We start from the raw sequence: 27,602 nt of genomic DNA on the forward strand, positions 1-27,602 counted from the left end.
GCCCCCGGTTCCTCGAATATTCTGATCTATTATGACCTCCGAGCTGTAAAGCTGCCAGAATAATAATAATAATACGCTGTTTGTTAATTGGCCAGAGGAGAACTGGCACCCCGACTGAGCCTGGTTTCTCCCAAGGTTTATTTTTCACCATTAGGTCACCTAATGGGGTTTTGGTTTCCTTGCCACTGTTGCCTCTGGCTTGGCGTGCTCAGTTGGGGACACTAAATTTTTCAACTAAACATCGAAATAAATCTAAATAATAAACTAAATTAACCATTTAAACTAAATTACTGATCGAATTATTGATCTAAAGCCCACACTATCACTGTATGATAATTGAAATGAACTGATGACATCAGCGTTTTTTCCAGAATGGCTATACAGCTGAATAAAATTATGCTGCATTATTTTCCTGTTTAACACTGTAAAGCTGCTTTGACACAATCTACATTGTTAAAAGCGCTATATAAATAAAGTTGACTTGACTTGACTTGACATACTTTGTTTAGTCTGAATGTCCCTATTCAGCTAAGTTGAATTTGATTAAATTTCTAATTTAATAAAATCAACTTTTCTATTTACCTTTCCTTTTAGTTTTCTAGAGCTATAAGGAAATTCTAATTTCACCTTTATCCCTCCTCTATTCTTATTGTATTTCATTTATATCCTTATTCAGCTAAGTTGAATCTAATTACATTTAAAATGTAATTACGTTCACCTGTTTACATGCCTTTCCTTTTAGTTTCTAGAAGCTATTAGGAAAGTCTTCTTTACTTTTACCTTATTTTAGTTACCTTACCAGCACCATCTTCCTTCTCTGCATAAGATTACAATAGTTCTAGCAACTGTTGTTTCTTTAATGCTTAGCCGTATCTCCTAGTTAAAACTAAATAGATAAAACACTCCCTTCTTCCTTTACTTTCCCTTTCTGATCTCCTCTTATGGTTTTATTTAAGTTTATTTTCTGTCACTCGCGTGTCAGAACCTGTCAGAAGAACCATCTTACAGCCCGGTCATTAGCTGACTGCTTATAGCCCCTCAACAAATATACTCAAATTCATCATTTTGTGTTTACCAACACAAAATCTATTCCAGCTATTCACACCTTAAGCGACTCACATAACCATTCACACAGCCCCCGTAGCCATTCTCCTACACAGTTACCTTACCAGCTCTGTACAAACTTGCATTTGCCTTTGCCATCTCTCTCGTGTCCCACAAAGTGTGCCAGTATGCCTCAGACATCCAGCCCTGCCACCACCAGGAACCCCTGTAGACCCGGCAGAGCGTGTGATTGACCCCCTTCAGCCTAAAGCAGCCAGCAACGGCAGAGAAAGGACCGGCGAAACTGCAACACAAGTGGACACCAGACACCCAGGCTGAGCTACAAAGACTTGACCAGCATCATAGTCTCCTCGGCCACACTCCCACAGGCCTCAAAAGGGAGGAAAACGTACTGATGCTGCAAGTCACAGAGTACCACAGAGAACCAACCCCTGCTCAGCATGAGAAGACACAACACACATGTAAGGATGCTGACAGAAGGGAGCGACCGGAGGAGATCACTGATCTTCAGGAGGCTCTGACAGCTGCTGGGCACCAAGAGCAGCTGGATAACTCCACTGTACAAGACCTCGAAAGAGAACTGTTTCACACAAAGACTCTGTTAAAACAACCAATGTGGACCTTAAAGAGAAAAGACACTAAAGCTGAGGCCCTTGGAGGCCATCGGCATGCAGCCAGAAGCTGAAGTCCAAACACTGACTCAGCAATCCTGCAGCATTAGGAGACAAGCTCGATGTGGTGTGGTCCGAAAAGAACTTAACTGCTTAACCAGCCAGTTTCCTGAAAGCCTCTGCAGCCGCAGAAGAAAAATTATTAATTCAGAAAAACCCTGAAATGACACGTGAAAACCTCAAGCAAATGGACAGACACATCCCTGCATTCACACCAAAGCTTGCAGGAGACCACAACATGAAATTTCCTATGTTTCTACTACAGACAAACCTGGATCGGAAGGAGGACACCAGCTTCAAGAACGTTCTCCTCTGACACCAGCCTGCCCGCACACAATGCCATGCATGTGACTTGACAAAGAAGGCCTTTAAGGAACACAAGGGCCCCCTCCGAAGGGGTTCTCAAAACCCCAATCACTTTGAACTTTGAAACACACAAGCCAAAGTGGGCACCAGAAGGCACCCAGCATGGCCACAATGCAAGACACCCTGTAAGAAAGTTCCTAGTCAGCGTAGGGCATAATTTCCAAGTAGATGTAAACGTGTTCTAGGGATGAAACGGTATGGAAATTTAACATCACGATTATAGTGACCCAAATTATCCCGGTTATCAATATTATCACGGTTTTGTTCAAACGAGATGAAAGTGTTCAAAAAGAAGAGATGCACACACTTAAAACATTTCAACAAGTTTTATATTTGAAATTCAACAAATAACTAAAGCAGCTCTAAGCACTTTTTTAAGCTAGATTCTGTGGGATTTCCTTCCTTAATGGCCGTCGTCAATAGCAACGCATAACGCATAAATAATAATTTGTCGTAAATATAATATCTAATATTATCTCTGTAAATATATTCTCAAGCAATATTCTCATCAGTGTTCAGCAATGATGCATTTAAATCTAGCATATTTTGTGTTAGAGCCCAAACAGTATCCAAGTGAAATAATGCATATCCATATTTCCATAAGATTTGACAGTTTATTTTATTAAATATCAAAATGTGTGCATCATACCTTACACCTAAATTATCACTTTACAGTCAGTTTTATGACTGTCATTCTCTTCAAATGCTGAAGTTTGAAACGTGTAACGTTACCAATGTTGTATGTAACTTTAGAGACGGTCCCTAAATTCGCCAGCGTTATGCCAGTCATATCAGATGCGCTGTGGTTCTGCTGTGTTTTTTTAAACCATTTTCGCTGCTGAAATAGAACAAAAACAGTCATCCACTGTATGATGAGTGAATCTCATGCATACATCGCACGTTTATCTCTGCTTTGAGTGCAGATTTGAGCGAGTGAGAGCGGCGCACGCTCTGAACAAAACTGGCTAATCTGAACGCCTCTGATTATGAGACATAGCATTCATAAACTCAATAGAAACACGTGTAAGTGGTTATAATGCGCAACGCGATTATAACAGATGGCTTTTGAGAAGACTACAATAAGTTCTACAGCCAGAGTGACTAGTGTGCAGCCGAAATAATGTTACACCCGCAAATGGCGGTTGTTAATGTCAAGCCCTGATTATTATCCCTTAAATGTCACCCTAGTCTTGTCTGAATTTGTTTGTTCGCTTCACGTTATAATTTGCCAGACGTAGTTTTGGTATTGAGGTCAAAGTCCACTTGCCTTGCGTTCGTAGTTTTGAAGTGTTTTCCCCATTACAGTGACTTACTTCTGGCATGTTCTGCAGACAAGGTGACCATCTTAGATTAAGTTTCCCTCAGGACTTTTGTAAAAGCCAAAATATGACCACACCTCAGATTAGGTCCTTTTAGAAGTCTGAAAAATCTCCCGGCGCTGTCACTGCCTTCTGCCATTTCTTCTCATTCAAAAACAGCTGCGCGCTGCACCAGACTGACGCTGACTGGACATGATTTAACCGCGAGTTTTCACAATCGTGATAATCACACACGGTTTTAATGATAATAAAATTGTATACGATATTACTAACCGTCACTAAATCTTATCGTGGTTTATCGTGAACCCGGTAATCGTTTCATCCCTAACGTGTTCACAGAAACACAAAAGCCTGCATTAGTGAAATTTGAATTGGACTGTTGAAAGAGAAATCTTCAATGACTGTGTAAGCCTCACATGTCAACAGCCTAGACACAGCATGGAAACTTACAGACCCTTGATATAGACGGTTTCATCGGACGCACGCGCGTTGCCACAGTTACGCGCCTTGCCCGAAGTTAACTTCCGGTCTGTGTTTGTTTAACGGTCTGGCAAGGGGATATTATGGCACACTACCCAGTAGAAACACATTTTTGACGTACTATTCTTGGATAACATGATATAAATATTAACGATCAAGAAGAGAGAATATGACACCAGCGCAAAAACAGTGTGTGCGACTCACCAAAAAGCCTTAAATGCTTAATAAATATCCAGTCTGCCTGCATACGAGAGCAGCATCTAACGCATGTAATTTACTTGTTATTTATTTTGCTTGTTATCAGAAATAACTCTAGAGGTAACTTATTCTGGCTGCGTTTACACTTGGCATTAACATGCGATCACTGGGATCATCAGTCAATCAGGACACAGCGCGTTTACATAAATTTGTTCACATCAAGTTGTCGCCATCTGAATAACTGATTGGATTTATGTTTCCCGCAAAATATTTAAATGTGCCTTTATCACGGAGTGCAAAACAACTTTCGCTTTGTATTAATGGCAGTGCCCATTGAGCAGGGGATTTTTTGTAATGTATTCATATACAATCAATCTCAAATAGGGTACTTTATCTACAAGTTAAATTTCCCAACATTATTCTTATTCTGAAACAAAGAAACATGTTATTCCGATGCATTGCATGATTGAAGGCGAGCGTGCAAGCACTAGATACTGTACAGAAAACTACATTACACGGTCTTTAAAGGGTTAGTTCACCCAAAAATTTTAATTAATTAATTTTTTCATTATTACTCTCCCTCATGTCGTTCCAAAACTGTAAGACCTTCGTTCATCTTCGGAACACAACTTAAGATATTTCTCTTCTTCTCTACGGTCTTACGGTTTGGGGTCGACATGAGGGTGAGTAATTAATGTATGAATTTACATTTTTGGGTAACCAACCCTTTAAGGGTTTCCCCCACTCTATATTGCAGACAGAAATGGGAGATTATTTATAATAAACATGCTGAAACAATAAAAACATGTAAATTAAGATAATGCTGCCCAATTAAAATGAAAGATGATAGCGCATAAGAAAGATAACGCAGCCTCTGTTGTTGTTGATTCTTTGCGGACGTCTACCGGAAGTTAAGTTTGGGCCACAAAAGCGTGCATGCACAGTAACGTTTGTTTATGTTGTTGCCGTTGAAACCCTCTATACACTATTTGATTTGGCACTGCTGCGCATTGGTTTACACGACAATGGCTTGTCAAAGGAAACGTTAAACCCAGATAGCGCATGCGCCAGTGAGCTAGCATGGCCGAGCGTTCGCTTAAACCCCTGTCCACCTAAAGGTTTGATTTTGATAATTATGACACATGACATTACATTTGATATGTATGCAGATCGCGAGTGCTGGCTTGTTAGATGCAGATAAAACGATACCTTGAATTGACATCTCTACTGTAACAGAAAGAGTCTTAACACATCTTAACATGTGTCAATTGGTATCAGCATAAGGCTACTCTGACTTTAGAAAAGAGACTCAAATTTCAGTATTAAAGCGTAAGACTGTTTTGACAAAATCTCAGCTCAAAAAATGATGTTGTCGTGTTGACCTCCTCAGACCAGGACCTTCAGCGTGCACTGGGACGGTTTGCAGCCGAGTGTGAAGCGGCTGGGATGAGAATCAGCACCTCCAAGTCTGAGGCCATGGTTCTCAGTCGGAAAAGGGTGAATTGCCCACTTCAGGTTGGTGGAGAGTTCCTGCCTCAAGTGGAGGAGTTCAGGTAACTTGGGGTCTTGTTCACGAGTGAGGGAAGGATGGAACAGGAGATGGTAAAGAAGGAGCTGAGCTGTAAGGCAAAGCTCTCGATTTACCGGTCAATCTACGTTCCTACTCTCACCTATGGTCATGAGCTGTGGGTCAAGACCGAAAGGACAAGATCCCGAATACAGGCGGCCGAAATGAGCTTTCTCCGTAGGGTGGCTGGGCACTCCCTTAGGGATAGGGTGAGGAGCTCAGTCACTCGGGAGGAACTCAGAGTAGAGCCGTTGCTCCTCCACATCGAGAGGAGCCAGCTGAGGTGGCTCGGGCATCTATTTCGGATGCCTCCTGGACGCCTTCCCAGGGAGGTTTTCCAGGCACGTCCCACCGGGAGGAGGCCCCGGGGAAGACCTAGGACACGCTGGAGGGATTGTGTCTCCCGGCTGGCCTGAGAACGCCTCGGGGTTCCCCCGGAAAAGCTGGAGGAAGTGGCTAGGGAGAGGGAAGTCTGGGCGTCTCTGCAAGACTGTTGCCCCCGCGACCCGGCCCCGGATAAGCGGAAGAAGATGGAATCTCAGCTCAGCAGCATATAAATTGTACCAGAATTGATTTGTCTGCTTTGGTAAAAAAAAAATACCTCTTGCAGTCGTGTTTAACCTGTTTCTGATGATGGAATCTCAGTACAGTGTTATATAGATATAGATTTGGGTGATGCTCCCCTTTCGACAGTGTAAAGGCCTTAGAAATTATAGTCAGATTGATGTCATTCATCTAAACTTTAGCTGCATCTAACAAGCATAGCTACCTGTTGATCAATAATATGTTTCATTCGCTGAAAGAAACATCAGTATTCATTCATGAGACGGATGTAATTCGGTGTGCTTAAACAAGTCTTAACTTGTAGCAAAACTGTCAACTCTGCCGTGACATGTCGTCAGTATGTTAAGCCCGCCCACCGACTCTATACACGATGTGATTGGCCTGATCAGAGTTTGGTTTTTCCAGCTCGCAGGTCTACCAAGAGTTGTTAGACTACACTTGCGGCAAATTAGATTTGCTGCCGCTGCATTTTACCATGGTTTATAGTGAAACCGGTAATCGTTCCATCCCTACAATTACAGGCCGATCTCAAATCTACCCTTACTGTCAAAAATACTAGAAAAGTCAGTATCCTCAGAACTATGTTCCTTTTTAAGAAGAAATGGTATCTGCGAGTATTTCCAGTCAGGATTTAGACCATATCATAGTACTGAGACTGCTCTCATTAGAGTTACAAATTATTCGCTCTTATCATCCGATTGTGGTTGTTACAGGATCTTTGAATAGACTCTCAAATTATGCTGGCATTAGTGGAATTGCAATCATATACTTATCTGACCGTTATCAGTTGGTAGCAGTAAATGAAGAGATGTCATACTGATCTCAAATTCAGTATGGAGTACCTCAAGGCTCAGTACTAGGACCGTTGCTTTTCAACCTGTACATCAGTGGTCCGCCAGCAATAATATTTGCACGAGTGTGCCCGCAGCCAGATTTTGATAGCGGCTGGTGCTGAAATAGATCTGTCATGATAGTGTAACGGAGGCCAGCTTGTGACAGCTGTGCAGGTAAATCTCACTGCTGTGACTGTAACAGTGACTGACATCAGAGGTCACAGACTTTAGCCTCCTTGTTAGAGAGTCCGACTCCCATGCAGAAATACCCGGGTTCGCGCACCGCTCAGAGCTTGCTTTTTATCAAAATGTATCAATATTGACAAGACAACCAGCAAAAAAAAAAGGTGCCATGCTTCGTTTCATGGTGCCGTCTGATATTATATTCTTTACAAACAGCGACAACTTCGTTGCAGATGAGACACACCGGCTTTGCATTCACAAAACCGGGTAGGATGAACGCAGTTGTCTTTCCATTCTTCTTTGTATGCCCTATTTTCGCTGTGGACTTTCCTCTTTAGACTCTTTGATAGTGCCATTTTCTCTCACCGGCTAGCTTAAATGTCAACATCACTGCACACAATGTAATCGCGTACCTCCAGCAGGCAAACAATAAAAAAAATGCAATGCCAAAGTTGGCTACTTCAAATAATTATAACAATAAGTTAGGCTACATTGTGTAACAAGCAAATTAAAATACACATTTATTATTCACAATATGGAAAGAGGAAATAAATAGTTTGTTAAAAGCATGACTCAAACACACCATTAATGGGCTTATTCAAGTCCTCTTATTTTGTGAGCTATTTTTATCCATTCCGCATTTACTACATATGTGTGTTTTAGCAAGGCAGTCTGTGTTGCAAGTTGTGAAGATTAAGGTGTCAAGATTAAGGTGTCACTCTAGCTGTAAAATGGTCCCAAACAGAGCTCTGCCATGAACCGCCGCCGCTCCCACCAGGCATCACACGCTGCGCATAGGGCACCAAGTGCTGAGGGGGGCACCAGAAGACCCCCCCCCAAAACCCCCCAATTCTTACACTTTATTTGCTTCTATTTTAGAGCACTTGATTATCTAATCAAAATAACAAATTATGTATTACAGTGATGATAAAAAAAAATACTGAAATAGAATGCATTTCTGATTTGTTTATGTTTCTGTTGGCTGCATGACAATACAGTTTGCTTTCTTATGTCACTAGCTTTAAATATGCAACTTTGCTGCAAAACGAATGCATAAAAGCGACCAGCTGGATATAAACTAATGCAAATAGATGGAAATAATCGTAACTTTAAACATTTGAGTTGGACTTTGCGTGTGTTTTTGTCACATTGTTTTAACCACTTGAGGTACTATTAATGTTAGCGTCCTTTCAGCCTCAACGGCAAATGTACTGCTGTTCTCGACTAATGCAGTATGTAGTCAACAAATGAATTACTTTTTAATGGGATAAAAACATGATATTGTTCCAGCAATCGGTTATCAGTGCTGATTAATCAGCAAAATCGATCAATCGGTCTCTATGATCTCTAATATGAATTGCATTTTTTATGCATTTCTGAATAAATTAAAGCTACACTATGTAACTTTTCCGTCCACTAGAGGTCGCCTGTTCAAAACAAAGGCGTAGTTTGATGACGCCACGTTTGAGCGCAGAATCTTGGGACATGTGGTCTTCAGCTCACAGCCGGTGGAAAAGAGTCAGGATATGACTCAGGCAGAAATCATGTTCATGTATGCGATTATTAACATTACTGTAGTATGAAGCAGAGCAGGAACGAGTGTTGTGGAGCTGAGCAAGGCCGCAGGAGCCATTGAAGAGCGGGACTGTTATTAGGGCACGGTCGCCGGCGCCACTTCCTCTTTTCCAGTCATGAGTATGAGGTAACACAACTCTGTTTATCGTATCAGACACATCTGAGTGTGTTGAAAAGGAAGTTATGACATTCGCTCTGTGGCTGTTATGACACTTGTTCACACTGCAGTGAGAGTAAAGCGTTTCTGCAGAATAAAACCGGTAACGCAGATACTCCCTCAAACACATAGCTCACACGTCCCGGTTCCTTGTTTAAAATAGCAATTTCTCACGATTTACAAATAGTTGGAAACATTTGGGATATTCTAAGTACTCAACTGAACAAAATATATAACACTGGCCTAGTGGTTTTTGGATATTTTACTGCAAAAATCTTACATAGTTCACCTTTAATAGTTCCAAACAAAAAAATGAGCATCAAGTCATGGACTCAGGGCTGCAATTTCAGTCAGGTATTTCAGGAGATTTTTTTTTTACTTACTGGCTGCAGTAGGGTTTCTTGTCAAAACCTTTGTAGTTCTTCATATTCAGAGTCATTTTGCAGACCTCACAGCTGAAACATCCTTTGTGCCAATACTGAAAAAGAAAGAACAACAGAGAAAAGGCATATTTATTGAGTTTAACTAGAATGTTGAGAAGGGTGGAATCAATTTGAGGAAACATACTTATAGGCTAAGAGTAGACTCTTACAGAGAAATCACTAGTTTAAAAGAGATGCTTATCTCTAGATTGTAATTGTGTAGCCTTGTGGTTAATGATCAGGTAACTAAAATATTTTAAGTACAAAACAAGCTATTACAATTGCGCTTTTGAGTGAGGCATTTACCCCCCAAGTTGCTCCAGGGGAACTTTCCCAGTATCTTAAAATGGTGATGTTATGCATTGTTGTTTAACAAATTCCACCAACCCCAGTTGTGTGGCAAATAAAGACTCTATTTAAACCATGGCCTCTGTATTCAACAATACCTGAATAGCTCACCTCGCTGTTATAAACTTTGACCTCCGTATTTGCCTAACTATCTAATGGGAAAACATTCAGACTGATCCTACTGGTTTTACTGCATTTTATAAGACTTTCTTAGTCTAAGACCTATTATTTCTACATCAGTGGCATTTAATACAAGTCTTTCCATTTGCTAAATTCTTCCACACCGTTTTTGTTCAATGACAAACATAGGATGCTAAAGGGCATCCAATTCTCAATGTCATCACTGAAATGGCTGACATAAAACCACATTGACAGATGAACGCCAGCACAAAGACATTAATAAACCAGCATGTCCTCTGCAGTTTTTCCAGAATCCAGGACACTGCAGAGGAAGTGGTCCTATAGATAAACACAAGCCTTTCAAATTTGAGACATTTGGAATCCCAATAATATGGTATTGTTAGCAATGTAGTCGCTAAGACCACACTACTCATCTACAGCCAGAAAGTCATGCATAATTTTACTTCAACTTTGCTCTTCTTCAGGCAATTTATTTTCTAACTGCATATCGCAATCCTAAAAAAGGGTAATTATTTACTGTCACATTTTAATCAATTTAATGCATCCTTGCATAATAAAAGAATTTATTCTTTCAAAAAAAATTATTGACAATTACCATCGCACACCTGTTGGTAATAGATAGGTCGGTGCGCAAGAAAGAGGATAAAAAAAAATCTCAAAATCTCAAAAGTTAAAGGAAATCCCGCACACTAGCGATTCTTGCAAAAGAAATCAAAACTTTTTATTAGCAATGTTTCGGTCTCATGACCTTCATCAGGCATATACTGTACAAATATTACTCAAACTCCATCACGTTATCTTTTTAAATGTGATGGAGTTTGAGTAATGTTTGTATATGCCTGATGAAGGTCATGAGACCGAAACGTTGCTTATAAAAAGTTTTGATTCTTTCAACAACAACAAAAATTATTGGCCCCAAACTTTTGAACAGTATGTGTACAATTAAATAATAATATAAAAAATATATATATATAGTTAATACTATAAATATATTAGATCTGAAACTAAATTGTATTGGGTTATGGACATAGTGGTACATTTTATGGGTTCTCGATCTCTGGTACCTTCAATGGATGAAACGTCTCCTTTTATAAACCCGCATATAAACACAGTTGTTGATGTGGACTAGGGATGAAACGGTATGGAAATTTCACATCACGATAATAGTGACCCAAATTATCACGGTTATCAATATTATCACGGTTTTCTTCAAATGAGATGAAAGTGTTCAAAAAGAGCCGATGCACACACTTAAAACATTTCAAGTTTTATATTTGAAAATCAACAAACAACAAATAACTAAAGCAGCTCTTTGCACTTTTTTTAAGCTAGATTCTGTGGGATTTCCTTCCTTATAATAGCCGTCATCAATAGCAACGCATAATGCATAAATAATAATTTGTCGTAAATATAATCTCTAATATTATCTCTGTAAATATATTCTCAAGCAATATTCTCATCAGTGTTCAGCAATGATGCATTTAAATCTAGCATATTTTGTGTAAGAGCCCAAACAGTATCCTAGTGTAATAATGCATATCCATATTTCCATATGATTTGACAGTTTATTTGATTAAATATCAAAATGTGTGTATCATATCTGACACCTAAATGAACACTTTACAGTCAGTTTTATGACTGTCATTCTCTTCAAATGCTATTGAAGTCAGAAACGTGTATAACGTTACCAATGTTGTATGTAACTTTAGAGACGGTCCCTAAATTCACCAGCGTCATATCAGATGCGCTGTGGTTCTGCTGTGTGTTTTTAGGGGCCAAGCACCGAAGGTGCGAAGGCACCTATTGAAACCGTTCCCGTTCTTATTATTAGGGGCCAAGCACCGAAGGTGCGAAGGCACCTATTGAAACCGTTCCCGTTCTTATTATTAGGGGCCAAGCACCGAAGGTGCGAAGGCACCTATTGAAACCGTTCCCGTTCTTATTATTATTATTAGGGGCCAAGCACCGAAGGTGCGAAGGCACCTATTGAAACCGTTCCCGTTCTTATTATTAGGGGCCAAGCACCGAAGGTGCGAAGGCACCTATTGAAACCGTTCCCGTTCCTATTATTATTAGGGGCCAAGCACCGAAGGTGCGAAGGCACCTATTGAAACCGTTCCCGTTCTTATTATTAGGGGCCAAGCACCGAAGGTGCGAAGGCACCTATTGAAACCGTTCCCGTTCCTATTATTATTATTATTAGGGGCCAAGCACCGAAGGTGCGAAGGCACCTATTGAAACCGTTCCCGTTCCTATTATTATTATTATTCATCTTCTTCTTCTTCCGCCACGAAGTCTATGGCAGCCCATAGAACCGTATGGTAAAAAGTTGTGAAATTTGGCACACTAATAGAGGACAGTCTGAAATGTTACCATAGCAAATTTTGAGTCTCTAACTCAATCCCTCTAGCGCCACCATCAGTCCAAAATTAGACTCATGTTTATGCTAATAACTTTTGAACCATAAGGGCTAGAAACAAAATTCTTTTTTCCTCTGATTCCTTGGCTCAAGACGATTCAATTGCACCCTATGACGTCATTTTCCGTCATAATAATTTTCCCGCCATTTTTAATTAACCGAAAAACCTACTTTTGCGAACTCGTCCTAGACGGTTCATCCGATTTGCACGAAAATTGAACCAGATCATCTTCAGACCATGCTGACAAAAAATCTTGCAAATCAAGTTGATTCGTCAAATCATTTGCGATAAACGCGCAAACAAATTTTACGTAGCGGTTGCAAAAGCACTCTTAAGGCAATATCTCCGCAACGCTTTATCGTATTCAAACCAAACTTGGTACATGTCATCACAAGCATGACTTGAGGCAACATGCAGTGTTTCGGCGCAGCGCCACCTACTGGTCCGGAGATACAAAAAATGGCTGTTTTTGCTTATAACTTTTGAACCGTTTGTCCAAAAATCATAAAAGTGGTCTCGTTAGATTCAAGACGGCATGCCGAGTCGTCTGATATTCAATTTTACCATATCGCCCATTTTGGCTGTCGGCCATTTTGAATTATGTGCTAAAATGCTATATTTTACAAATGCATTAGTGTATTGTTACTAAACTCGGTATGTGACTTCCACTCCATGCCCTGAAGGTACTCAAAAAGTTTTGGGGCAGTGCCACCTTGTGGTCAAAAGTTATAACAAACTTGACAAAAATGCTAATAACTTTTGATTTAATTAGCTTAGTATAATGAAACTGGTCATAATACATTCATTGGCTCATGCCGATTCAATTGCACCCTATGATGTCATTTTCGGTTATGATAATTTCCCCGCCATATTTAATTTTCCAAAAAACCTACTTTTGCGAACTCGTCCTAGACGGTTTGTCCGATTTGCACGAAAATTGAACCAGATCATCTTCAGACCATGCTGACAAAAAATCTTGCAAATCAAGTTGATTCGTCAAATCATTTTTGATAAACGTGCACACAAATTTTACGTAGCGGTTGCAAAAACACTCATAAGGCAATATCTCTACAATGCTTTATCGTATTCAATCCAAACTTGGTACATGTCATCACAAGCATGACTTGAGGCAACATGCAGTGTTTCGGCGCAGCGCCACCTACTGGTCCGGAGATACAAAAAATGGCTGTTTTTGCTTATAACTTTTGAACTGTTTGTCCAAAAATCATAAAAGTTGTCTCGTTAGATTCAGGACGGTATTCAGAGTTGTCTGATATTCAATTTTACCATATCGGCCATTTTGGCTCTCGGCTATTTTGAATTATGTGCTAAAATACTATATTTTACAAACGCATTAGTCTATCGTTACGAAACTTGGTATGGGTCTTCCGCACCATGCTTTGAAGGTACTCAAAAAGTTTTGGGGCAGTGCCACCTTGTGGTCAGAGGTTATAACAAAATTTATAAACATGCTAATAACTTTTGATTATATTAGCCTAGTTTAATGAAACTGGTCATAATACATTTATTGGCTCATGCCGAGAACATAGATACTAATTTTGCCATATTTGGTCAAACATCCTGTCCTCAATGTTCTTATTTGATCAAAACCTACTTTTTCAAACTCATCCTAGACCGTTTATCCAATTTCCACCAAAATCGAATCGTATCATCTTCAGACTGTGTCAACAAAAAGTTAGGGATTTTGCATCAATAGATGAAACCATTTTTGTAAACCGCAGCGACGAAATTGAGCCATGATGCCAAAATGACTCTTGAGGCTGTATCTCTGCAATGCTTTGACATATTGGCATCAAACTTTGCATGTGTCATTGTTCCCTTATTCTGACCACAGCACATCAATTTCGTAACTGTGCCACCTATTGGTCAAAAGTGATAAACCATTAACTTATATTATCAGTGACTCTATATATGATATTTCAGCCATTTTGCCTAATCTTCTTAAACTGTATAATTGTTAATTGTTGCAGTTGGTCTGACACTCTCAGACTACAATGCATTTTTCAGCCTTTTGCCTAAAATCATCTTAAAACGAGATTAATTGCTCATTGCTCCAGTTGATCTGACACTGCCAGCCATTTTGGCATGTCTTGTCTTCTTCTTTGCGCTTGGCCCCGGTATTGCTGCTTGCAGCTATATTTATTATTCATCTTCTTCTTCTTCCGCCACGAAGTCTATGGCAGCCCATAGAACCGTATGGTAAAAAGTTGTGAAATTTGGCACACTAATAGAGGACAGTCTGAAATGTCACCGTAGCAAATTTGGAGTCTCAAACTCAATCCCTCTAGCGCCACCATCAGTCCAAAATTTGACTCATGTTTATGCTAATAACTTTTGAACCATAAGGGCTAGAAACAAAATTCTTTTTTCCTCTGATTTGTTGGCTCAAGACAATTCGATTGCACCCTATGACGTCATTTTCCGTCATAAAAATTTTCCCGCCATTTTGAATTTTCCGAAAAACCTACTTTTGCGAACTCGTCCTAGACGGTTCATCCGATTTGCACGAAAATTGAACCAGATCATCTTCAGACCATGCTGACAAAAAATCTTGCAAATCAAGTTGATTCGTCAAATTATTTGCGATAAACGCGCAAACAAATTTTACGTAGCGGTTGCAAAAACACACTTAAGGCAATATCTCCGCAACGCTTTATCGTATTCAAACCAAACTTGGTACATGTCATCACAAGCATGACTTGAGGCAACATACAGCGTTTCGGCGCAGCGCCACCTACTGGTCCGGAGATACGAAAAATTGCTATTTTTGCTTATAACTTCTGAACTGTTTGTCCAAAAATCATAAAAGTGGTCTCGTTACATTCAGGACGGCATGCCGAGTCGTCTGATATTCAATTTTACCATATCGGCCATTTTGGCTGTCGGCCATTTTGAATTTTGTCAAAAAATGCTATATTTTACAAATGCATTAGTATATTGTTACTAAACTCGGTATGTGACTTCCATGCTATGCCCTGAAGGTACTCAAAAAGTTTTAGGGCAGTGCCACCTTGTGGTCAAAAGATATAACAAACTTGACAAAAATGCTAATAACTTTTGATTAAATTAGCCTAGTATATTGAAACTGGTCATAATAGAGTCATTGGCTCATGCCGATTCAATTGCAACCTATGATGTCATTTTCGGTCATGATAATTTCCCCGCCATTTTTAATTTTCCAAAAAACCTACTTTTGCGAACTCGTCCTAGACGGTTTGTCCGATTTGCACAGAAATTGAACCATATCATCTTCAGACCATGCTGACAAAAAATCTTGCAAATCAAGTTGATTTGTCAAATCGTTTTCGATAAACGCGCACACAAATTTTGCGTAGCGGTTGCAAAAACACTCATAAGGCTATATCTCCACAACGCTTTATCGTATTCAAACCAATCTTGGTATATGTCATCACAAGCATGACCTGAAGCAACATGCAGCGTTTCGGGCAAGCGCCACCTACTGGTCCGGAGATACAAAAAATTGCTATTTTTGCTTATAACTTTTGAACTGTTTGTCCAAAAATCATGTCTTCCGCACCATGCTTTGAAGGTACTCAAAACGTTTTGGGGCAGTGCCACCTTGTGGTCAGAGGTTATAACAAAATTTACAAACATGCTAATAACTTTTGATTAAATTAGCCTAGTTTAATGAAACTGGTCATAATCCAGTCATTGGCTCATGCCGAGAACAGAGATACTAATTTTTCCATATTTGGTCAAACATCCTGTCCTCAATGTTCTTATTTGATCAAAACCTACTTTTTCAAACTCATCCTAGACCGTTTGTCCAATTTCCACCAAAATCTAATCGTATCATCTTCAGACTGTGTCAACAAAAAGTTAGGGATTTTGCATCAATAGATGAAACCGTTTTTGTAAACCGCAGCGACGAAGTTGAGCCATTATGCCAAAATTACTCTTGAGGCTGTATCTCTGCAATGCTTTGACATATTGGCATCAAACTTTGCATGTGTCATTGTTCCCTTATTCTGACCACACCACATCAATTTCGTATCTGTGCCACCTATTGGTCAAAAGTGATAAACCATTAACTTACATTATCAGTGACTCAATATATGATATTTCAGCCATTTTGCCTAATCTGCCTAACTGTATAATTGTTAATTGTTGCAGTTGGTCTGACACTCTCAGACTACAATGCATTTTCAGCCTTTTGCTTAAAATCATCTTAAAACGTGATTAATTGCTCATTGCTCCAGTTGATCTGACACTGCCAGCCATTTTGCTATGTCTTGTCTTCTTCTTTGCGCTTGGCCCCGGTATTGCTGCTTGCAGCTATATTTCATCTTCTTCTTCTTCTTCTTCCGCCACGAAGTCTATGGCAGCCCATAGAACCGTATGGTAAAAAGTTATGAAATTTGGCTCACTTATAGAGGACGGTCTCAAGTGTCTCCATAGCAAGTTTGGAGTCTCTAACTCAATCCCTCTAGCGCCACCATCAGTCCAAAATGTGACTCATGTTTATGCTAATAACTTTTGAACCATAAGGGCTACAAACAAAATTCTTTTTTCCCCTGATTCCTTGGCTCAAGACGATTCGATTGCACCATATGACGTCATTTTCCGTCATAAAAATTTTCCCGCCATTTTTAATTTTCCGAAAAACCTACTTTTACGAACTCGTCCTAGACGGTTCATCCGATTTGCACGAAAATTGAACCAGATCATCTTCAGACCATGCTGACAAAAAAACTTGCAAATCGAGTTGATTCGTCAAATCATTTGCGATAAACGCGCAAACAAATTTTACGTAGCGGTTGCAAAAACACACTTAAGGCAATATCTCCGCAACGCTTTATTGTATTCAAACCAAACTTGGTACATGTCATCACAAGCATAACTTGAGGCAACATACAGCGTTTCGGCGCAGCGCCACCTACTGGTCCGGAGATACGAAAATTTGTAATTTTTGCTTATAACTTCTGAACTGTTTGTCCAAAAATCATAAAAGTGGTCTCGTTACATTCAGGACGGCATGCCGAGTCGTCTGATATTCAATTTTACCATATCGGCCATTTTGGCTGTCGGCCATTTTGAATTATGTGCTAAAATGCTGTATTTTATGAACACATGAACGGATTGTTACGAAACTCGGTATGGGTCATCAACACGGTGCCCTGAATGAGCCCAAGAAGTTTCGAAACAGCGCCACCTAGTGGAGATTTTTTTTTTTCAAATGCTTATAACTTTAGGTGAGATTGACTTATTTTCATGAGAGTAACTTTTTTTGTCTCCTGAATCCTTGCCGAGTCCAACGATACCAGACTTGCCAGGTTTCGGCGTATTATTTGTGCAGCGTTGTAATTTAGCACTTTAAAAACATTAGCTGATATCTTCGAAACCGCTAGTCCGATCGAGACGAAACCAGCATCAGAAGTTCGAAAACATAGGTCGATAAATATACAATAATGCCCAAATGTCAAAATATTGATAGTAAGGGGGTGTAAAATCCAATCAAAGTCAGGTGTCAGTCATTTTTCATGTGTTTTTTCATATAAATGTCTATAACTCCAAAACCAAATGAGATATTTTCACCAAAATTGATACAGACATGTATGGGCTCACTACGAGGACACGTAAAAAAAATGGTAGGATTGTGCCACTTGGTGGCGCTATAATAGAACAAAACATGAAATTCCCATTGACTACAATGCAGTATTATGATATAAAATGCTATGCTTTACAAATGAATTGGTGTATCATTACGAAACTTGGTATATGCCATCAGCACCATGCCTTTAAGCTGCTTAAACGGTTTCAAAACAGCACCGCATGTGGTCCATTCTTATATTGAAAAGGCCTCTTGAGGCTAAATTTTTGCAATGACATATTGACACATACAATGCATTTTTCATATTAGTCAAGAAGACTTTGTCTTCTCGACTAATATGTTTCATTTAGATTGTTATTATATTTCATTAAGCATGTCAAACACTTTTGTGTTAGTATTGTATATTAATACATGTATAATTAATATTAGTCAGTGTTTGAAATATTTTTTTTTTTACTTGGTAGCATTAGTGCTCCCAATTAAAAATTTAGGAGCACCAGCAAAAATGTAGGATTACCACAACTAACATGTTTATATATATATATTGTGTGTTTGTGTGTGTCTGTGTGTGATGAAAATATAATGTTTATTTTATAAATACCATTTTTTTAATCAATATTCTCACCATTTTTTATGAAGGCCATTCCCCTCTAATGTTATTAAATGCATTTTTATTTTCAATTCTTTAATTTAATCAATACATTAAAAGAATTAGAATAAAAGTGTCTATTAGAATAATTATTAACTATAGGGCTGTTGCCAATCAAATTAAATAATTTACACATGAACATAAACATCCAGTAGGTGGCGGAAGGTGACCATCTTAATGGGTGAGTCATTGAGTCATTTATTCAAACGATTTGTTCAAACGGCTGATTCATTGAATGAGGCAGTTGTTTATGAAAGGGTAATCACTAATGATAAGGTGCTGTCATGACATGCTGCTGTGATTTGTTTCTAACTATTTTTTTCTGCTGAAAAAGAACAAGTACATATTGTGTCTAAAATGTAATTCACTTCATTTGAACTGTTTATTAAACTGTTGTATGAAACTAGTGTTAATTTCGTCAGACGAGACGAGACTAAATATGTTCGTCAACAACCTTTTTTTCCCTGACGAAGACGAGACGATGACGAGACTGCATCAATGTCCAAAAACGCCGACTAAGACTAAATTAACATGCACTATTGTTGACGAAAAAGGACGAGACTAAAATGTTTTGCATAAAATAAAAACTAAGATAAAATCTCTCTTCATTTTCGTCTACAATCGTCTCTACTTTTTCATCATGAGATGAAAATTCAGCAGTTCAAAATATTCCGAAAGAGTTCGCGCTGTTGCTCGAGTAGGCTACAGGTCTCTCTCATTCTCCTCCTGTCATCTAGCTGCGGCGCGCGCGGTCAGTCACGTGGTTCACGGAGCGCTCAATACTTCTGCGCAAGTTACACAACAGCCGCGCAAGTTACACAACAGCTTCACTACACAGGTGTTTGCATCAATTTTTGGTAAACAGTAGCCTACAGCATATAGTGTGCATTAATTATTACGTCAGCCACATTTACAGTATCATTTTATTATGGAGAGTGGTAGTGGAGATGCAACATTGTTAACATTAATGTTAATGTTTTTCTTGTATTTAGCCCTCAGGTATTCTAATTAAGTCACACTTATACTCATTGATGGTCAAATGTGACCGTACATCTTAACAATTTTTTTAAATAAATAGCCTATATTTTAGTTCAATAATATTTATTGAATATTTGGAGGTGATCTTTTGGTACTATTTGTGCAATACTTATGGTCCATTAATGACCACTTAAAACATTTTTCTTCTAATATTTGTATTATTTATATTACAATTAGTGTATTAATCAAGGTTAAAATAGAGAATTCCAATGCAAAGAGGCAAATTAGAGCCATTTTGTGGCTGGAACAATAAAAAGTTTCACTTGTAATGCCTTTACTGGTGCCTGTATGGCTCTTTAATAAATATACATGTAGTCTAGTTGCTCAAAAAAGTATTGCAGATTATAACTGCTTACTTATTTGTTACATTTTAAGATGTTAATAATAGTGAATAGTGAATGCAAGCAAATATAATATAACCCCCAAAAAAGTTTAAAATAGTGCTAAAAGGCAAACTTGTTTTCCTTATATGTACAGTAGGCTATAGGCCTATACATATGTAATTCATACTGAATCAAGATCGAAATCAATATTTGTGCCCATCGTCTCATAAGCTAATGCTGATTTTAGGCATCTACACTGTAAATCATCCAGTTAGCTGTGGTGTTGTGGCACATACATTATGCAGGTTGTATGCAGAGTTTTCCTTTGACTAAAACTAGACTAAAATGACGAGACTTTTAGTAGACTAAAACTTGACTAAGATACCTTGAGTTGTTTTTTGACTAAAACTAGACTAAAATGACGAGACTTTTAGTCGACTAAAACTTGACTAACAAAAAAAGATATCTAAATGACTAAATATGACTAAAACTAACAAGGACATTTGGCACAAGACTAAGACTAAGACTGAATAAAAAATAGGTGACAAAATTAACACTATATGAAACTATCACATTTTCAATCTTTGTGTGTGCTGTTGATTTGTTTTAATTTCTCCTTGAGAGGCTGCACCAGCCTCAACAGGGCAACCTTGTTACCGTCAGTAACATTATAGTAGGCCCTACATACATTATTATCCACTATCACTTACACTAAATTAAATACAATCTGAATCATTATTGCGTTTTGGTTATTCTTTAGTTATGTTTGTTATTCAACAGTTAATCAGACTACTTATGTCTGGTCGGGCAAGTAAAATTCTTTCAGCTCTTTAGATTAGATTCAACTTTATTGTCATTACACAAGTACAAGGCAACGAAATGCAGTTTAGGTCTAACCAGAAGTGCAATAGCAGCAAGTGCAGGATATACAAAGGTTGCATAAGTGCAGGACATGGAAATGTACTGAATATATATAAATATATATAAATAGAGAGATGGTTATTACTATAAACAGAACAGAATTTACAGGTGAATATGTACAGTGAATAAATATACAGATGGCTATATTGCTATAAACAGAATTTACAGGTGAATATGTACTATGAATATAATATACAGATGGCTATTACTATAAACAGAATTTTACAGATAGAGTTATACAATGATATGTTAGGCTAAACGAGGAATATAGCAGTGGATTAAGTTAGTGCAATAAATTATGGACAGAAGCTATCCAAGAAAGTGTAAAAGTGCAGTGGAAAGTGATTGCATATTACAGTTAGAAGTATGGTGCAAAATGCAAATGTAAACAGTAGGTACTGTAAATAACAGTCGGCAGTGCAAATGAGCATAATCCAGTTAAGGTATTTTAGTGCAAAATGCATAAGTAAACAGTTGTTACTGTAATAAACAGTCGGTAGTGCAAATAACAAAGTGAATGTAGGTGTGAGGTAGGAGAGTTAGCAGTTTATGAGGGAAGTGGATCAGCTGGGGTTTGAGTTCAGTAAAGAGACAGCTCTGGGGAAAAAACTGTTCTTAAGTCTGCTGGTCCTGGTCCGGTGGATCCTGAAACGCCTGCCGGAGGGCAGGAGAGAAAACAGTCTGTGGGCTGGGTGAGAGGAGTCCTTGAGGATGCTGCGAGCTCGATGCAGACAGAGTTTCCTCTGGATGTGCTCGATGGCAGGTAGTGGAGTCCCTGTGATGCGCTGGGCAGTTTTCACCACCCGCTGCAGTGCCTTGCGCTCCGCAACAGAGCAGCTCCCATACCATACTGCCACACAGTTGGTCAGGATGCTTTCTATTGGGCAGCGATAGAAGTTCACCAGGATAGCCGAGGAGAGCTGATTCTTCCTCAGTGTCCTCAGGAAGAAGAGGTGCTGGTGAGCCTTCTTGACCAGGCTGGAGGTGTTGGTCGTCCACGACATGTCCGCCGAGATGTGGATTTACATTTTGCGTGCTGCATTTAGCTCTCTGTCATGTGCACAAAGCACAGTGAAAGGAAGTAACTAATTAAACAACCTAAAGCCTGCTTTAAAGTTTAGAGTGTGAAGATGAAGTTGAATTTGTTAATTATAGAATGGTGGTTCAGTCAGTGTATCAGCTCACAGCAGGCACAGTAATTACAATTTGTAGAAATGAAAAAAAAGTTTGCACCACCACAATTATTTGCACTTGCATATTCAACTTGCATATTCAATTTTACCATATCGGCCATTTTGGCTTTCGGCCATTTTGAATTATGTGCTAAAATGCTATATTTTACAAACTCATTAGTCTATCGTTATGAAACTTGGTATGTGTCTTCCGCACCATGCTTTGAAGGTACTCAAAAAGTGTTGGGGCAGTGCCACCTTGTGGTCAAAGGTTATAACAAAATTTACAAAAATGCTAATAACTTTTGATTAAATTAGCTTAGTTTAATGAAACTGGTCATAATACATTCATTGGCTCATACCGATTCAATTGCACCCTATGACGTCATTTTCGGTCATGATAATTTCCCCGCCATTTTTAATTTTCCAAAAAACCTACTTTTGCGAACTCGTCCTAGACGGTTTGTCCGATTTGCACAGAAATTGAACCATATCATCTTCAGACCATGCTGACAAAAAATCTTGCAAATCAAGTTGATTTGTCTAATCGTTTTCGATAAACGCGCACACAAATTTTGCGTAGCGGTTGCAAAAACACTCATAAGGCAATATCTCCGCAATGCTTTATCGTATTCAAACCAATCTTGGTACATGTCATCACAAGCATGACCTGAGGCAACATGCTGCGTTTCGGCGCAGTGCCACCTACTGGTCCGGAGATACAAAGAATGGATATTTTTGCTTTTATCATTTTTTTAACCGTTTGTCCAAAAATCATAAAAGTTGTCTCATTAGATTCAGGACGGCATGCCGAGTCGTCTGATATTCAATTTTACCATATCGGCCATTTTGGCTGTCGGCCATTTTGAATTATGTGCTAAAATACAAACGCATTAGTCTATCGTTATGAAATGTGGTATGTCTTCCGCACCATGCTTTGAAGGTACTCAAAAAGTTTTGGGGCAGTGCCACCTTGTGGTCAAAGGTTATAACAAAATTTACAAAAATGCTAATAACTTTTGATTAAATTAGCCTAGTTTAATGAAACTGGTCATAATACATTTATTGGCTTATGCCGAGAATATAGATACTAATTTTACCATATTTGGTCAAACATACTGTCCTCAATATTCTTATTTGATCAAAACCTACTTTTTCAAACTCATCCTAGACCGTTTGTCCAATTTCTACCAAAATCAAATCGTATCATCTTCAGACTGTGTCAAAAAAAAGTTAGGGATTTTGCATCAATAGATGAAACTGTTTTTGTAAACCGCAGCGACGAAGTTGAGCCATTATGCCAAAATTACTCTTGAGGCTGTATCTCTGCAATGCTTTGACATATTGGCATCAAACTTTGCATGTGTCATTGTTCCCTTATTCTGACCACACCACATCAATTTCGTATCTGTGCCACCTATTGGTCAAAAGTGATAAACCATTAACTTACATTATCAGTGACTCAATATATGATATTTCAGCCATTTTGCCTAATCTTCGTAAACTGTATAATTGTTAATTGTTGCAGTTGGTCTGACACTCTCAGACTACAATGCATTTTCAGCCTTTTGCTTAAAATCATCTTAAAACGTGATTAATTGCTCATTGCTCCAGTTGATCTGACACTGCCAGCCATTTTGGCATGTCTTGTCTTCTTCTTTGCGCTTGGCCCCGGTATTGCTGCTTGCAGCTATATTTATTATTCATCTTCTTCTTCTTCTTCTTCCGCCACGAAGTCTATGGCAGCCCATAGAACCGTATGGTAAAAAGTTGTGAAATTTGGCACACTAATAGAGGACAGTCTGAAATGTCACCGTAGCAAATTTGGAGTCTCAAACTCAATCCCTCTAGCGCCACCATCAGTCCAAAATTTGACTCATGTTTATGCAAATAACTTTTGAACCATAAGGGCTAGAAACAAAATTCTTTTTTCCTCTGATTCCTTGGCTCAAGACGATTCCATTGCACCCTATGACGTCATTTTCCGTCATAAAAAATTTCCCGCCATTTTGAATTTTCCGAAAAACCTACTTTTACGAACTCGTCCTAGACGGTTCATCCGATTTGCACGAAAATTGAACCAGATCATCTTCAGACCATGCTGACAAAAAATCTTGCAAATCAAGTTGATTCATCAAATCATTTGCGATAAACGCGCAAACAAATTTTACATAGCGGTTGCAAAAACACTCTTAAGGCAATATCTCCGCAACGCTTTATCGTATTCAAACCAAACTTGGTACATGTCATCACAAGCATGACTTGAGGCAACATACAGCGTTTCGGCGCAGCGCCACCCACTGGTCCGGAGATACGAAAAATTGCTATTTTTGCTTATAACTTCTGAACTGTTTGTCCAAAAATCATAAAAGTGGTCTCGTTACATTCAGGACGGCATGCCGAGTCGTCTGATATTCAATTTTACCATATCGGCCATTTTGGCTGTCGGCCATTTTGAATTATGTGCTATAATGCTGTATTTTATGAACACATGAACGGATTGTTACGAAACTCGGTTTGGGTCATCAACACGGTGCCCTGAATGAGCCCAAGAAGTTTCGAAGTAGCGCCACCTAGTGGAGAATTTTTTTTTTCAAATGCTTATAACTTTAGGTGAGATTGACTTATTTTCATGAGAGTAACTTTTTTTGTCTCCTGAATCCTCGCCAAGTCCAACGATACCAGACTTGCCAGGTTTCGGCGTATTATTTGTGCAGCGTTGTAATTTAGCACTTTAAAAACATTAGCTGATATCTTCGAAACCGCTAGTCCGATCGAGACGAAACCAGCATCAGAAGTTCGGAAACATAGGTCGATAGCTAGTTGATAATGCCCAAATGTCAAAATATTGATAGTAAGGGGGTGTAAAATCCAATCAAAGTCAGGTGTCAGTCATTTTTCATGTGTTTTTTCATATAAATGTATATAACTCCAAAACTAAACAAGATATTTTCACCAAAATTGACACAGACATGTATGGGCTCACTCCAAGGACACATTAAAAAAATGATAGGATTGTGCCACTTGGTGGCGCTATAATAGAACAAAACATGAAATTCCCATTGACTACAATGCAGTTTTATGATATAAAATGCTATGCTTCACAAATGAATTGGTGTATCATTACGAAACTTGAAATTGGCCATCATCACCATTTCTTTAAGCTGCTTAAACGGTTTCAAAACAGCACCGCCATGTGGTCCATACTTATAATGAAAAGGCCTCTTGAGGCTATATCTCTGCAATGACACTATATTGACACTCTGCTTTGATATATTGACACCAATCTTTGCATGTGTCATTGTTCCCTTATTCTGACCACACCAAATCAATTTCGTAACTGTGCCACCTATTGGTTGAAAGTGATAAATCATTAAATCATTATTATTGACTGTATTTATCATTTTAAAGCTATTTTGCCTAAAATCACCTTAATAGGTCTTTAATTGCTCATTGCTGCCGTTGATCTGACATTGCCAGCATTTTTGGCATGTCTTGTCTTCTTCTTTGCGCTTGGCCCCGGTATTGCTGCTTGCAGCTATATTTATTATTAGGGGCCAAGCACCGAAGGTGCGAAGGCACCTATTGAAACCGTTCCCGTTCTTATTATTATTATTAGGGGCCAAGCACCGAAGGTGCTAAGGCACCTATTGAAACCGTTCCCGTTCTTATTATTATTATTCATCTTCTTCTTCTTCTTCTTCTTCCGCCACGAAGTCTATGGCAGCCCATAGAACCGTATGGTAAAAAGTTGTGAAATTTGGCACACTCATAGAGGACAGTCTGAAATGTCACCGTAGCAAATTTGGAGTCTCAAACTCAATCCCTCTAGCGCCACCATCAGTCCAAAATTTGACTCATGTTTATGCTAATAACTTTTGAACCATAAGGGCTAGAAACAAAATTCTTTTTTCCTCTGATTCCTTGGCTCAAGACGATTCCATTGCACCCTATGACGTCATTTTCCGTCATAAAAATTTTCCCGCCATTTTGAATTTTCCGAAAAACCTACTTTTATGAACTCGTCCTAGACGGTTCATCCGATTTGCACGAAAATTGAACCAGATCATCTTCAGACCATGCTGACAAAAAATCTTGCAAATCAAGTTGATTCGTCAAATCATTTGCGATAAACGCGCAAACAAATTTTACGTAGTGGTTGCAAAAACACTCTTAAGGCAATATCTCCGCAACGCTTTATCGTATTCAAACCAAACTTGGTACATGTCCTCACAAGCATTACTTGAGGCAACATACAGCGTTTCGGCGCAGCGCCACCTACTGGTCCGGAGATACGAAAAATTGCAATTTTTGCTTATAACTTCTGAACTGTTTGTCCAAAAATCATAAAAGTGGTCTCGTTACATTCAGGACGGCATGCCGAGTCGTCTGATATTCAATTTTACCATATCGGCCATTTTGGCTGTCGGCCATTTTGAATTTTGTCAAAAAATGCTATATTTTACAAATGCATTAGTATATTGTTACTAAACTCGGTATGTGACTTCCTTGCTATGCCCTGAAGGTACTCAAAAAGTTTTAGGGCAGTGCCACCTTGTGTTCAAAAGATATAACAAACTTGACAAAAATGCTAATAACTTTTGATTAAATTAGCCTAGTATATTGAAACTGGTCATAATAGAGTCATTGGCTCATGCCGATTCAATTGCAACCTATGATGTCATTTTCGGTCATGATAATTTCCCCGCCATTTTTAATTTTACAAAAAACCTACTTTTACGAACTCGTCCTAGACGGTTTGACCGATTCGCACGAAAATTGAACCAGATCATCTTCAGACCATGCTGACAAAAAATCTTGCAAATCAAGTTGATTTGTCAAATCGTTTTCGATAAACGCGCACACAAATTTTGCGTAGCGGTTGCAAAAACACTCATAAGCCTATATCTCCACAACGCTTTATCGTATTCAAACCAATCTTGGTATATGTCATCACAAGCATGACCTGAAGCAACATGCAGCGTTTCGGCGCAGCGCCACCTACTGGTCCGGAGATACAAAAAATGGCTATTTTTGCTTATAACTTTTGAACTGTTTGTCCAAAAATCATGTCTTCCGCACCATGCTTTGAAGGTACTCAAAACGTTTTGGGGCAGTGCCACCTTGTGGTCAGAGGTTATAACAAAATTTACAAACATGCTAATAACTTTTGATTAAATTAGCCTAGTTTAATGAAACTGGTCATAATACAGTCATTGGCTCATGCCGAGAACAGAGATACTAATTTTTCCATATTTGGTCAAACATCCTGTCCTCAATGTTCTTATTTGATCAAAACCTACTTTTTCAAACTCATCCTAGACCGTTTGTCCAATTTCCACCAAAATCGAATCGTATCATCTTCAGACTGTGTCAACAAAAAGTTAGGGATTTTGCATCAATAGATGAAACCGTTTTTGTAAACCGCAGCGACGAAGTTGAGCCATTATGCCAAAATTACTCTTGAGGCTGTATCTCTGCAATGCTTTGACATATTGGCATCAAACTTTGCATGTGTCATTGTTCCCTTATTCTGACCACACCACATCAATTTCGTATCTGTGCCACCTATTGGTCAAAAGTGATAAACCATTAAC

The 27,602-nt window shown here is 38.8% G+C and overlaps 1 protein-coding gene across 1 annotated transcript in view; it reads right to left on the reverse strand.

The window, feature by feature from the left end:
* LOC307116923 (LIM and SH3 domain protein 1-like) overlaps positions 1–27,602 on the reverse strand; it is a 161,958-nt gene that overhangs the window by 94,192 nt on the left and 40,164 nt on the right. Inside the window, exon 2 of the mRNA XM_079801443.1 lies at positions 9,362–9,456. Within this exon, the coding sequence (XP_079657569.1) occupies positions 9,362–9,456 (95 nt within the window). The remainder of the gene's footprint in view (positions 1–9,361; positions 9,457–27,602) is intronic.

This window comes from Gobio gobio (genome assembly GCF_949357685.1).
Source record: "Gobio gobio genome assembly, chromosome: 20".
Classification (NCBI taxonomy): Eukaryota; Metazoa; Chordata; class Actinopteri; order Cypriniformes; family Gobionidae; genus Gobio; species Gobio gobio.